Below are 14519 nucleotides of genomic sequence, written 5' to 3' on the forward strand. Positions count from 1 at the left end.
CGTCATGCTTAGACTTTCTATTCACCCTAAATGACTTTGGGATTCTATTGGTCAGTGCTGCCATATAAGTTTTCGGATTCTATTGCTAGTATTAGAAAATGTAGAGAAAAGAAAGGGGCTATTGTGATTTTTTTAATTTAATAATTTACACAGTTTTCACTCATTATTTTTATTTATAAATATTTTGCTTCTCGGTTTTAGCAAGTAATTTGTTATTACATTCTTCTCGTGGCTCGTTGAACTTATTTTCTATTAATACTATGCATGCATAGTTTTTCTTTTTCTCTATCAAAAACTAATTTCCTGAGTCTGTATTTAATTGTTCAAATCTCCATTTAAGTAAAAATATCTTATCTCTAATTTTCATATATCACTGTATAGTGATCATTTTAGGTGTTAGTTATAGCATTTACCAGAACTGAACATTTTATCCTAACAGCTCATAAACAAATAAGTTGGTCTAGGTTATTTAGTTACATGTACAGCTGTAATCATGAAAGAAAATTAAACTGTTGAAGTCATGTGTGTAATTTACAGATTTCCATCCTCCCATCCATGAGACTTCTGCCAAGTGCAAGTCTCCCCGAGAGAGATTGCTCAAAATACCAATGTTTTCTTGGAACACTTCGCACACAGTGTCTTCACTATCTAGTCACCACTAGACATAGCTTCTCTTACAGTCTGACCCCTCAGCACGGTTCCTCTCCCTTTCTCCCTAGTAACTCACAGGTTTTTCTCCCCTTTTTGAGTTCTTTGTTTGGAGAATTCATAATCAGGGAGGTAGTTATGATTTTTGGCAATTGCCTACCTTAAATTTCTTGATATGAAAAGTTACAAGATTTGTTAACACTAAAAAAAAAGCTTTCTCTCTTTAATAATTAACAAAATTAAATACTTAATTCAGACAATAATCATAATATCCAGTTTTGTTTTTATTGCAGTAAAATAAAATATTTACATTTTTCTGGGGACATTACAGCAGGCAGTTCCTTTCTTACATGATAGCACGCTTGTGTTCCTGGTGAGATTTTCCACAAGGGCTGAACTCTTTGGTCTACCACTGTATGTAGTTGCATAGGTCGAAAGCACCTACAATCATAATGGCATGAAATGTGCACCATTTAGCAGTGCATCAACTTCTGATATCCAGTTCCACTTTTTCCATTCAATTTCTGTGGTGTTTTTCCTCCTGGTTATTTCTTTAGCTAAGGGATTTGTAGATGCCATGAATCTATTGCCCTGACTCAGTATGGTGGGGTTTGAAATTCCACCGATGGCATACATTCCCCACTTAGTGTAATCATTGTTAAACACATGGAAGTATCCAAATAGGCACCTACATCTAGTTAATTCATAATATAATTTCTAAATAATATAATAGTTGTTTCATACTTTTCCTTCACAACAAAATGAAAAATAAGAGGGGAAATGAATGAAATAACAATTAAATTATTCACCTTGGCATTCGTTGCACAAGACGATCGCCAAAATGGTTGAGTGCAACTTTTGCATGCATAACTTTGTCATGATGGTGCTCATCACTGTGACCCAATAGCATTACCTACCATTGGAGAACAGCATACCATTGTCAAGGTAGAAGAGAAGGAATAAAATAGAGTGAATTGTAATTAATGAAGGAATGATTATGTGAAGTCACCTTGTTGTGGCGATGGAAATAATCATTGGAAATGGTGATATAGGTGTATGAATTAACTGAGTCAATGAGGCCATTTTTGCAGTTAGACATAGAGCAATGGTCCACCCATATGTGCGTCGCTGTCGAGATGGAAATCCCATCTTCATGATTTATTTTTCTTGACACACTCTTAAGAGGATACATATTTACCATAGATGTTCCTAGACTTTTACAATCATGAATGTGGATGCCATGAATGATGATGTTTGTCGCATATTTTATGGTGACTTACCAATGTGGATTTTGGAGCCTCATCCACCGATTGTTTTGAAGTTGTTAATAAACAACTCTTCCTTGAGCTGGATGAGCATGTCATTGTGGAAGATGATCCAGAGCGGCTCCGTCTGAATCACAACATGACGTACTGTGCCATGGGATGGATTCACGGCATCATCACTAGAATTCGTAACCACATAAAACTTATTGTCTTTGCCTCCGATCGCATTTATATTATGTAACCACATAATAAATTATAGTCATTGTTCATTTATATTTCGTAAGTTTTCTTTAGATAATTGTTTATACCCAAATACACATTAATTCTTTAAGCCTTAGGAAGTTATCTTAATTTTTTTATGCAAAATGTTTCCTCTTTTATATAGATAAATAACTTATGACAAAGCATCCTAAACTCATATATTTGTAAATATTTCATCATTTATATAACATACAATATTCTAGCACTACAATTAACAAAATTTTGAGGTAGTTTCTCTTGCACAAAGATAAAGATAACTGCAATAATAATTGTAGTTATTGTAGCTATTTAAACAACATTTAAGTAATATTGAAACCAATTGTACTATCATTTTAACAATAATGCAAATTTGAACTTTTATCTTCATAACATATTTGTAAGTTGTATTTAATTGTAGCTATAAAAAAGTTATTGCACTTTTCTTTATTCTTGTTGGGATAAAATATGTGATTTTATAATAGTTAGATATCATTTTTGGGATTCAACTGCGTTAAGTAAGTCATTCAAACGTATGACCATTTCCATGAGAGGTAGTCGTAACTGACTAATTTCTCATGATTTTTGAACTAGTGAAATGTGGAGAACGAATCACATAGCATCAATCATCACTTCCGGGGCTTGCACCCGGTAACCAGGACTTCCCAGGAGGTCACCCATCCCAGAACTCCTCTGGCTCAAGCGCGCTTAACTGTGGAGTTTTTCCCCACAATCAAGCCCACTTAGCTTGCTACCCCATTTGCAAAACCTTAGCAAGTATTGTGCCTCATGAACCATTCAAGTAGAGATCCCTTGACTCTTTTTGAATTTAAGTATGGGGGATTTACGCAGTGCATTATATTAGATATCATTTTTGGGATTCAATTGCGTTAAGTAAGTCATTCAAACATATGACCATTTCCATGAGAGGTAGTTGTAACTGACTAATTTCTCATGATTTTTGAATAGTTCACTTAGCACTCATTGCATCGGGTGATGCTCACAGGGGTGAAGAAGTGGGATTGAAACTAGTGAAATGTGGAGAATGAATCACATAGCATCAATCATCACTTCCGGGGCTTGCACCCGGTAACCAGGACTTCCCAGGAGGTCACCCATCCCAGAACTCCTCTGGCTCAAGCGCGCTTAACTGTGGAGTTTTTCCCCACAATCAAGCCCACTTAGCTTGCTACCCCATTATGTTTCATATATGCACCATTTAGATATATGTTATAGGTTAACATTTAATGTAACCTTTCTATATCATGTGCATATTATAATTGATCCCATGTTCATTATTCATATTTATATTCGTATTCTTATCCCAAAATTTATTATTTTTATTAAATTTGAAATCATTTAAAATTTATTAAAAATAGCTAATATATATGGTTTAATAATGTCATGTTATTATTTTATAAAAGAATCATATTGTGACCATGTCAATATTGTATGTTGATAAAGTTAATATCTTTTTAAGTATTGTAGTGCCTTTAGTTTCATTGTAATTTACACTAATAATTGAGTGCATTCTAGATTTGTTAATTACTTAACTTTCTTGATTCAAGTGATTTGACTTGATTGATGTTTGGTACTCTTTTGGATTACACAAGCATTTAATAATTCTTTCTGTCATGAATATATATGAGTTATGAACATAATAAGAGTTACTTAATGTTGTTGGAAAATTTGATTGGGTGTATGAACAAGTGACTTGATTTGATGGTGAATATATACGATGGTATAAGTATGATTTGTACTATTGAATTAATCTATTTATACAAATATATTCATAATATTTCAAGTGGATATGAAGAAACACATGAATATGCATTGAAATCTGAGTAAAGTTACAAACCCAAGTTGTGCATAGGACATTATATATCAATTTGAATATGGTGTTGTGAGCATGCTAATATGATTTAAACTTGTTGGAAAAAATATCTATTTGATGTGTATATGTAAATTTCCGTGAATATATAAATAAATATTGCTAATTATTTCTACACATGTCTAAATGTTGTAAAAAAATACAAAAATTACACATTTCCATGAGGATATGTCATATGATGAAACTCATAAGGTATTATGGAGGGGCTTGTTATACCTACATTAAATCCTCACATCTGGATGACCATGAGTCTCCCACCATTGGTAAATGGAATGTAGATAACATAGAAATTTTGGATGTTATATTAATTTCCTTCCTACCATAAAAATTTCTAATTAAACTATATGAGTAAGTGGAACGTAGATAACATAGAAATTTTTGATGTTATATTAATTTCCTTCCTACAATAAAAATGTCTAATTGAATAGATGATCATAACCTCGCCATTGGTACTGATTATATTGGAATCAATCAATGTTGATATACTGATTGTATTGGAATCAATGGTAATGTTGATATAGATTAAATATTTTAAGAAATATATCCGTTATGTGAATCCAATTCAAAATTACATTATGAATAAGTAAATTCGTGAAAGTAATATTTATACAAGGATAATCACATGTATTTCATAAGAGTAAGCATTTGAGGTAAAAATAGTTTTTTTTCTATGTGGAATTTGAAATGGAAGTAAGGCATTAACAATATGTATTAGTATAAATTTGATATAATATCTTACTTTTTTTTTTAATGAAATAACACATGAAAAAATAAAGAAAGTTAGAAAAGATAATAAAATACATTGAAAATTGGAACAATTGTTGAGAGAGGAAATAATAATATACATTTTTAGAAATTAAAATTATTTATGGAAGAGACATGTGGAGGGATGATCATATATATATATTAGTGAATACACAATTAAAAATTTTGGGTGAGTGAGCATGTCTTATTTTGTAAAAGTAATATAAGAAGAGCATAAAGAAGGCTATATAAGACATCTAGATTTCTTTTTTTAGAAAAATCAAAATAAAATCTTAAACATTTTTCTAATAATGATATTAAATTTTAATTAAGTTTTATTTTAAAATAAATATTTCATATCTCTTTTATAATTATATAATTGATTACTGAAAAAGTAAATTTTTTTAGTTATTGTTAATTTATCCATTTTTATATAAACTTTGTAACTTCAAAAAGCCCCAGCTCCACTCCTTCTTCCATTCACAAAGCTGAACAATAAGAGAACACTAAACAACTAGTATAGAAACCCCATCTTCCATTTGAAATAGAATTCTCCAACAAAAAATTACAACTTATATTCATAAAATAGGTAAATTAAAAATAATTCATTTTAATATTTTTGGAGTTTTATGTTAACTTATTGTATATTCGTAAAATAGCTAAATTAAAAATAATATAGCCATTAAAAATAACATAAATATAAACTCATTTTAATATTTTTGAAGTTTTATGTTAACTTATTATATATTCGTAAAATAGCTAAATTAAAAATAATACCTATAATCTTAATATACATAAACTCATTTTAATATCTTTTGCTCACTTATTTTCAACTTGTACACACAGCCCTCACAAATAGCTAAATTAAAAATAATACCTATAATCTTAATATACATAACTCATTTTAATATCTTTTACTCACTTATTTTCAACTTGTACACACAGCCCTCACACCCTGTGATTTTATCTGGATGCTAACTTTAAGCAATACATGAGAAAGCGATGAAAGCGAACGAACCCTAAAAGTTTGCAATATTCAATTATGTTTTGAAAAAATTGGGAAATGTTGGAGGCTTAAAAGTCAAAAGATCGAAGTTTGTTGTATTCATATGGAAATTTAAGTGACATGTATACATATCCTCATCGCTTGCCGTCAAATCTACAACAGTATTTTCACATGACACGTTTAATTTGAATTTAAGATAAGTTTAACACGCAAATCTTAGGTAAATATCTAATCGTTAAAGTTTAACATGTAAATGGCAAGAAAATGTCAATAAAGATTAAGCTTAAACTATAAATTTAAATTCAACCAAAATAATAAAAATGAAATATTTATTAATTTAATCAAAATAAGTCTGAAATTAATTAAAATAAAAGCATAAACTATATATAAGTTTTATATAAATATCATAATATATTAGTATTACTTTTCACAATTATTTAGCATAACGCTCCATCATCACGTTATTTGTTAGCCACTGCTCATTAGACAAGATTTATGATGGTAAACTTATAACTTTTGATCTTATTTGTGAGTGTGGAATTATTATGTTATATTTTTAATTTTGATCCAAATTTTGTAAAATTTATATTATTATTTTTTATATATTTAATATTATAATAATATTTAATAATATATTTTTACAATTAAATAAATAAATATAATTAATTTTATATAAATATATTTATTTATTTTTAATTAATTTCTTACTATTTTAATATACCCTAACACAAAAGGTATTTTAGCCCAGCACAAGAACACATATAAATGGCAAAAAAACAAAAGCTCGTGTATGCAAGTGAACCAAACTTTTCTTGAAAACATTTAATCAATTTTTATTGGATTTTTAGTAATGAAGGTTTAAGTTTATATATATAAATGAGAGTAATTTTTGTCATTATGATTGTAATACTTTTGTGTTTTGATATTTTAAATTATATATAAATTTATATAGTTAATAGATTTATCTGAAATTTTATTTGAAATAGAGTTAGTTAAACGTTATAGTTTTGAGGGTTTTATAGTTTGTAACGGTGTAATTAAGTGACCAAACTACAATTAAATGATTTATATTCATACACTTCAACTTAGTGTTGTAGATTATGTAATATTAGATAACCATATTTCTAGCCAAATTGTAAATCTTGACCTATTAAATGACCATGATTGATTTGTATTCATACACTTGAACTTAGTGTTGTAGATTATGTAATATTAGATAACCATATTTCGAGCTATATTGTAAATCTTGACCTATTAAATGATCATGATCTTGACTTGAGCATGATATTGACTCTCATAATAGACCTTTAACCTTAACTCTAAACTTGTCCATGAAAAACAAGCACATACATGACAATTGAGAGAGTCAAAGGCACCTACTTTTGGAGAAGAGAACAAATTTTTAGCTTCTTAAAGTATTTAAATAGGGATCTACACCTCTTAACTTATTACATTGAAAACCTCTATGATAATTTCACAACGACCATTAAAAAGTTCTCTAGCAAGGTGTCATATAAAAAGAATAGTAGAACTACCAATCTTTGGTATGATAATGATTGAAAAATTGATAGAAAAACTATTAGAGATGCTACTAACAAAACCTTAAAGCTTGATAACATAAATACCTAGAAATTGGGTATTAAAAGAAAGAAAAATATATTTTACAAGTAAAAAGAAAGATAAGCTACTACACCTCTTTGAATTTGATCCTAACAAGTTTTAGAGGAAATTTTTCATTCCTACGTGTAAAGAAAATCTTTTGATTCCTTTGAAGAACTAGAATATTTACCTTAAAAAATTCTATGAATCCCCTAACACCATGTTCATGATTTTGAATGCCTTATAGGGAATGATATCATTTGTTTGGAGGATATCGACTTTGGGGTCAAGAAACTTTCTAGTGAGAAATCTAAGAACATTGAAGGATACCGAGTTGAAATTGTTAAAATGGAAGAATATATCCTCATCTTGCACATACATGGCCACTTTAATTTAGTAGTGAACCAATGCTTTTGTATCACTTGGATATAGAGCCTTATTGCTTCTATATTTAAGAGTGAGGATATTAGAATTCCCTCTAATTACAAGACCATTATGTTTAGCCATATTTTAGCCAAAGTATATGGGCTTATTTTTGGAAAAGAAGATTAGCCTTTGGCTTGAAAACCATGGTAAAAGACCTAAAGGCCAAGTTTGGTGTAAGAGATATCATTCAACCATGGACCATGTCATTACTCTTAGGATAACTGTAGGGGAATGCTTCAATAACAAAATTGATCTCTTTTGTGGTTTTGTTGACTTTAGAAAATCTTTTAGCACTATTCCTAGAAAATAGTCATGGAAGAGGCTAAAAGAGACAATGGTTCCTATCGAGTTCAAATATTCTATGGCAAGGCTATATGAAAATCTTATTGTAAATTTTATGGCCACTCAGGGTTGTTCAGACAAAATTATATGCAATATTAGATTGAAGTATGTTTGTCCCATATCCCTTACCATTTTTGGCTTATACATGTATAAAATATAAGGTTTTTTGGAAGATGTAGGTTGGGTTGGCCCCACATTCACTTGTATGATCATAAAACTTCTCCTTTACATTGATTATATTGTTATTTTTCTAAGGAACTATTATGATCATGGTTAGAAATTCAAAAGCGTCCAACATTTCTACTTCAAGTAAATATGACTACAAATACCAACAAAACTAAAGTCATAATATCCAAAAATATCACCTATGATATTTTCAATCATGAAAACAACTCCTTGCAATAAGTCCATTCATACAAATATTTGGGAAATGACATCCATAATAAGCACAATTGGAATTATAACATTGAGAAAATGATAAATGGAGGCTGGAAAGTTTATTATGGGTTGAAAATGATTATAAGTTGGTAGAGTTTTAGATTTCGAATAAAAAATATCCTCTTTGACACTCTTGTCACTCCTGCTCTTTTACGAATGTGTGAGGTTTGGGGTTGCAATATATCTAGAGATTTATGGAAGAATATTGAAACAATTGAAAAGTAGTTTATTACCTAAAAACTTAAGAATAAAGGACTCTCTACCCCATCCTCTTAATTCAAGAAAGACACTCCTACATAAAAACTTGGTTATGACTAGTTTTCATATGGATAAGAATTCATATAACACGGAGGGAAAGAGATTTCCCAATATTCCTTCCAACTCTAGTAAAAATTCTCTCCTTCAACTCAAGAAAGGGTGGCATAAGGATCATGAGTATTGGCTAGATCATTGGGGAATAAATGAGGAGATCATGTTTCAAAATTTGGATACTACTAAAAATATTATTACTTCCAAATTTAAGGAGAAATTAAATAAGGAAATCATCTTTGACAATTTGGATAATAATAAAATTATTATTACTTCCAAATTCAACGAGAAATTTTGTGAAAATAAATAGGTGGAGGGAAAAATAAAAATACGATATTAGAAGGAGGTGATTAACCCCAATCTCAAAAACCAAAAGTATCTCTCTGCCTTGACTAGTGCTAAGAAGAAAATGAACATTGCCAATATTAGAACTAATTATGAGGAGCTTTAGAGTGAAACTAGGTATTGATTGATTTCCAAAATTCCATAAGATGAAAGAGTTTGTCACCTCTATTATCCTTGAAGGGTTGAAGAGGGAAATCACTTTTTATTAGACTTTGCATCTTATATTAATACTAGATCTAATTTTCAAAATATTTGTAATTATATAAACCTTCTTAACCTTTTAATTCAGCAAAATGATGGTGATCTAGGAGTGCTCCTAGAATTATATTTTATTTTGTGGAAATCAATTTTAGGTCAATTATGCATTTTATGGAGACATGCTTTGCTTTGGCATGCTTGAAATTATTTTTGGTTTGTTGGTGCAAAGAGGAAATTTGTTTCTTTTTTTTGAACTTCATGGTCTCTCCTCAACTATGAAAACAATGTAGAGAAGTACTTATAGACTTGGTCTCATTTTCTCTTGTTTGTATCCACAGTGGAAATGATAACTATGCTAGATGTAATGGAGTGAACATTCTTCTCTATGGCTTTGTTGTACTTGGTTTTTTGGGTTGTCATGTTTTACTGGATGGACCTAAATGTCAAGATCTATAATCACTTTCTTCCAGATGAAATATAAGTAATTCAACTTACGAAAAAAAGAGTGGAAATGAGAGCTAAAAGGAGAGGGATACTATTTTGAAAATAATAACAATATTTGGGGGTGCTTCAATTCAATCATGATAGTGGATAAGAAGTTGTAGTTAACTTTGAGTCTTTTTATTTGATGAGAGACTGCTTGTATTCCTAGTGATTCATTTCATAAGGGCCAACATCTTTGGTGTTAAACTATATGCAATTACATATCCCAAAATCTCATGTGATATGCATAGCTAAGAACCACATAAATTTTTGGTTTCTAGTTTAAATTCTATTTAATTTCATTATTGTTTTAAATTGGCTTAAATGAAAATAGTGGGGTTTGAACTTCCATGGATGGAATACACTTGCCACGAATTCTAGTTATTTTTAATTACATATATGTGTCCAAACCAACACCTACATTCATGTAATTCACAATTTAATCTAAAAATAATAATATTAACAATGTTGTTCTTTCACAAAGAAGTTGCAAAATGATATAGGAAGTGGTAGAACAAAACAATAATTAATATTCACCTCATCTTTTGATGCTCAGTACCTTCACCAAAATGGTTTCTTATACCCACATAATTCTATCATCATGGCAATTGTGAGTTTGACCCAACATTAACACCTACAATAGGAAAAAAACATACCAACCTAAATATCTTATCATTGTGAATCTAGAAGAGAATGAATAAAATAGTGTGAATTGCAATGAAATAATTAGTTAACACGTTGTCTTTGATTGAATATTGAAGTTAACCTTGTTGTAGTGAGTGAAATAATCGTTAAAAATCGGAATATACATGGATTAATTAATTATGTGAATGAGACCATCTTCATAGTTATACATGGAGCAATGGTCCACCCATAGTTGCCTCCCTGTGAAGATTGAAATCCCATATCCATGACTTCGTTTCCTCAAACCACTATGAAGAAGATATATGTTTACTATATGTCTCTTACATTCTTATAGATTTGAATGCACATGGAAAGAATGATTATGTCTATAGCATTTCTTTATCATGATACAAAAGCTCTTAGAAATACGGATGTTTGTTTCTCATTCATAGATTGTTTTGAAACTATAAGTTATCAGCTCTTACTTTAGTTATATAACCATGTCATTATAGAATATGGCCTAGAGTGGCTCCATTTGAATCACACCTTCTATCACCCCACTATCACCTAGCTAAGGGACATTATGAATCAACTTTTCCTTTATTACCACAATTGTCTAAGAAGTCAACTTAACTCAACAATACATGAATGTGGCTTGAAAATGGACTAAATAAGAGGGTAAACCAATTATATAGGTTGATGGTCTAGAAGGGTTGATTGTGTAGTTGAGTAAATCAACTAATAGATCTAGTAGACTAGAGTAACACATATGCCAACCCATGGGTGTAAACTCTTGTCTAATTCAACCTTTTATTAGTCTAAGTTTATAATTACTATAAATTCAATTTTTTGTTTGTAACATGACTCACAAAACTTTGGATTCCAATGCTAATCATGCCACTAGTCTCTAATTCCTATTAGCATCATTTTAATATATATGTTTTAATAATTTCAGGTTATTTTTTTATAAATGATCATATTATGAGATTATATTATGTTGATAAAACTAATATCATTCTTTTAATATTGTAATGTCTTTTTTTCACTATAACTTACAATAATAATTCACTGCATTTTAGATTTGTTAATTACATGACTTTATTGATTGATGTGCTTTGGCTAGATTGATATTTGGTACTTTTGGGATTATACTGCCATCTAAAATTTCATCATGCCATGAATATATATGAATCCTGACCATATCAAGAGTTATATAAGGTTGTTGGATATTTTTACTGGGTGTTTGAAGGAATGAGTTGATTTGAGGGTCTATATATATGATTTGTACTATTAAGATAATCTACTTCTACAAATCTATTAATGACCTCAAGTAAATATGAAGAACCACATGGATATGTAATGAAAATGAGGTAAGTTACACACTTATATTGTGGATAGGGCATTATCCATCAATTTACGTATGAAATTGTGAACATGCTAATATGATTTAACGCTGGTTGGAAAATGATATATATATATATATATATATATATATATATATATATATATAAAGCAAACCCTCTTTTTTTTTATATAAAAGAGGTTTTCATTTACATAGGTTTCATTCAGATTTGTCCCCCAAAACGGATATTAAATTATGCCAACCCAACACATAAAATGCCTTAGTCTAACTAGGTTGCTTTTTTCCCTGAAAATCAATATAGTAGTGATTTTTACAAATCCAAGTTATAGCTGTCAAATTTCAAGGTTTTGGATGCCCAAAAGTTTTTGATGGGGCTAAATCGATTTCCTGCATCAAAACCATGATTCAAACACGGCACATAATTCTTTTGAATAAATCCTTGCCAATAAAATTTAAAATGACTATTTTTAAAATTTACATTTTCATATAAACATGAATCTTTTCATATATGTATTGAATAACTTATTATTATTATTATTTTTAATCTTATTCTTATAAAAAATAATGTGAAGGATAAGAAGGGCGACATTGGGATAACTTATTATTATAAAAGATAATGTGAAGGATAAGAAGGGCGACATTGGGATAACTTATTATTATAAAAGATAATGTGAAGGATAAGAAGGGCGACATTGAGAAGTGTAAGAAGGGCGACATTGAAGAAGACAGTTTACAAAAGTAAAAGCAATGTTTGCGGCTACTCAAGTTCAGCTGTGATAATTGTAGGTAAGAAGTTGCAGTTAGCAGCGAGTTCCTTTCTTGCACGAGAGCACGCCTGCGTTCCTGGTGATCTCTTCCACAACGGCCGAACTCTTTGGCCTGCCACTGTATGCGGTTGCATAGGTCGAAAGCACCTGAGATCCTGACGGCGTGAAATATGCACCATTTAGTAGCATATCATCCTCTGATATCCAGTTCCACTTTTTCCATTCACTTTCTGTGGCGTTTTGCCTCTTGGTTACTTCTTTAGCAAAGGGGTTTGATGCCATAAATCTATTGCCTTGACTTAGTATGGTGGGGTTTGAACTTCCACCGATGGCATACATTTCCCACCCAGTGTAATCATTGTTAAACACATGGAAGTATCCAAACCGACACCTACATCCATTTAATAGCTATTTCATACTTTTCCTTCACAAAAAAATTAAAAAGTAAGACGGGAAATGAATGAAATAACAATTAATTACTCACCTGGGCATTCGTTGCACGAGACCTTCGCCGAAATGGTTGAGTGCAACCGTTGCCTGCATAACTTTGTCATGATGGTGGTCGTCACTGTGACCCAATAGCATCACCTACCATTGGAGAAGAGCAGAGCATTGTGAAGGTAGAAGGGAAGGAATGAAATAGAGTGAATATGTGAGATTGCTTACCTTGTCGTGGCGAGTGAAGTAATTGTTGGAAATGGTGATATAGGTGGACGACTTGATAGCGTCAATGAGGCCATCTTCGCAGTTAGACATAGAGCAATGGTCCACCCATATGTACCTCGCTGTCGAGATAGAAATCCCATCTCCGTGATTTACCGCAGCGTTCCCTACACTTGTACAGTCATGAATGTGGATGCCATGAATGATGATGTTTGTCGCATCGTTTATGGTGATACACGGGCCCTTACCAATGTGAACGTTGGCGCCTCGTCCATCGATTGTTTTGAAGCTGTTAATAACCAGCGCTTCCTTGAGCTGGATGAGCATGTCATTCTGGAAGATGATCCACAGCGGCTCCGTCTGAATCACAGCATGACGCAGTGTGCCATGGGATGGATTCACGGCATCATCACCCGCATCCTTAACGACATAAAACTTGCCGTTCTTTCCTCCGATGGCATCCTTGCCAAATCCAATGCTGCAATCCGCCAGCAGTTTTCTGTTGCGCTCCCAGTTGGGGTCGCACCGCCAACAGTCATCGATGGGATTACCCGTTGCACATGACAACACGCTCTGATCCTCTTCTTCTCTTGTACTGTTAATAATGCTTCTTCTTCCTCTGTCAATTCAACCTCCAACATCAAATAATTAAAAAAAACAACAGAGAGATTAACAATGTAATGTCGCAGTGAGCGATTTACTTACTGTTGAACTATTTTCGCTCCGTTCCTCTGATCTTTCTCCACAGGGAACGTGGATCTAGTTATATTGCCCGGTGCCTCGACTATCTTCCGTCCCATAAACTTCTCTCCATATTTTGATTCAAATGGCTTTGGCGCCCCGCCATGGACGCAACGGAGTATTCCAATCAACAGCATGCAGCTCAAAATACTAATTTGATTCCTCATTTTGACCGCCACGACTCACGTTTGTCTTCTCAAAGAAACAACAACACTAAGAACACTGGTGGTGGTTGCTTCTGCTCTGATCCACTCTTGCAAATGCCGGGGCCTTCTTATAGCTTCCACCGTTTTGTCGTTACCGACACTGCAGTACCGCTCTTTCAGTGATACACATGGTGAGGGAAACTCCAGACAAAATACGGAATATTGTGAACTTCTGAATATTGGCTTTCCCAACCCTAATTGTTACCCGTCAAATCTCTACCATA

General features: G+C 31.6%; 1 protein-coding gene and 1 pseudogene across 1 annotated transcript; both read right to left on the reverse strand.

Annotated features, from left to right (window-relative positions):
• Positions 1-1095: 1095 nt before the first annotated feature.
• On the reverse strand, positions 1096-2160 carry LOC149159494 (putative pectate lyase 8 pseudogene; annotated as a pseudogene).
• Positions 2161-12567: 10407 nt separating this feature from the next.
• Positions 12568-14319, reverse strand: LOC149159495 (putative pectate lyase 18). Its single transcript, XM_089433494.1, has 4 exons — positions 14054-14319; positions 13352-13967; positions 13170-13273; positions 12568-13076 (listed from the first exon to the last, which is right to left on the reverse strand). Exons 1-4 carry the CDS (start codon positions 14254-14256, stop codon positions 12719-12721), a joined length of 1281 nt encoding a protein of 426 aa, XP_089289620.1. The 5' UTR covers positions 14257-14319; the 3' UTR covers positions 12568-12718.
• Positions 14320-14519: the final 200 nt, after the last annotated feature.

The sequence above is a fragment of the Pinus tabuliformis genome, chromosome 5_2 (genome assembly GCF_031772625.1).
Source record: "Pinus tabuliformis cultivar Carrire ecotype Pingquan chromosome 5_2, CPIR1, whole genome shotgun sequence".
Lineage (NCBI taxonomy): Eukaryota > Viridiplantae > Streptophyta > Pinopsida > Pinales > Pinaceae > Pinus > Pinus tabuliformis.

Coding starts and splice junctions, on each gene's coding strand:
- LOC149159495 (XM_089433494.1), bottom strand. CDS start 14,256: ATGAGGAATCAAATTAGTATTTTGAGCTGCATGCTGTTGATTGGAATA. Junction 13,968..14,053: donor GGAGCGAAAATAGTTCAACA/GTAAGTAAATCG, acceptor TTGAATTGACAG/AGGAAGAAGAAGCATTATTA. Junction 13,077..13,169: donor CTCGTGCAACGAATGCCCAG/GTGAGTAATTAA, acceptor AAATGGATGTAG/GTGTCGGTTTGGATACTTCC.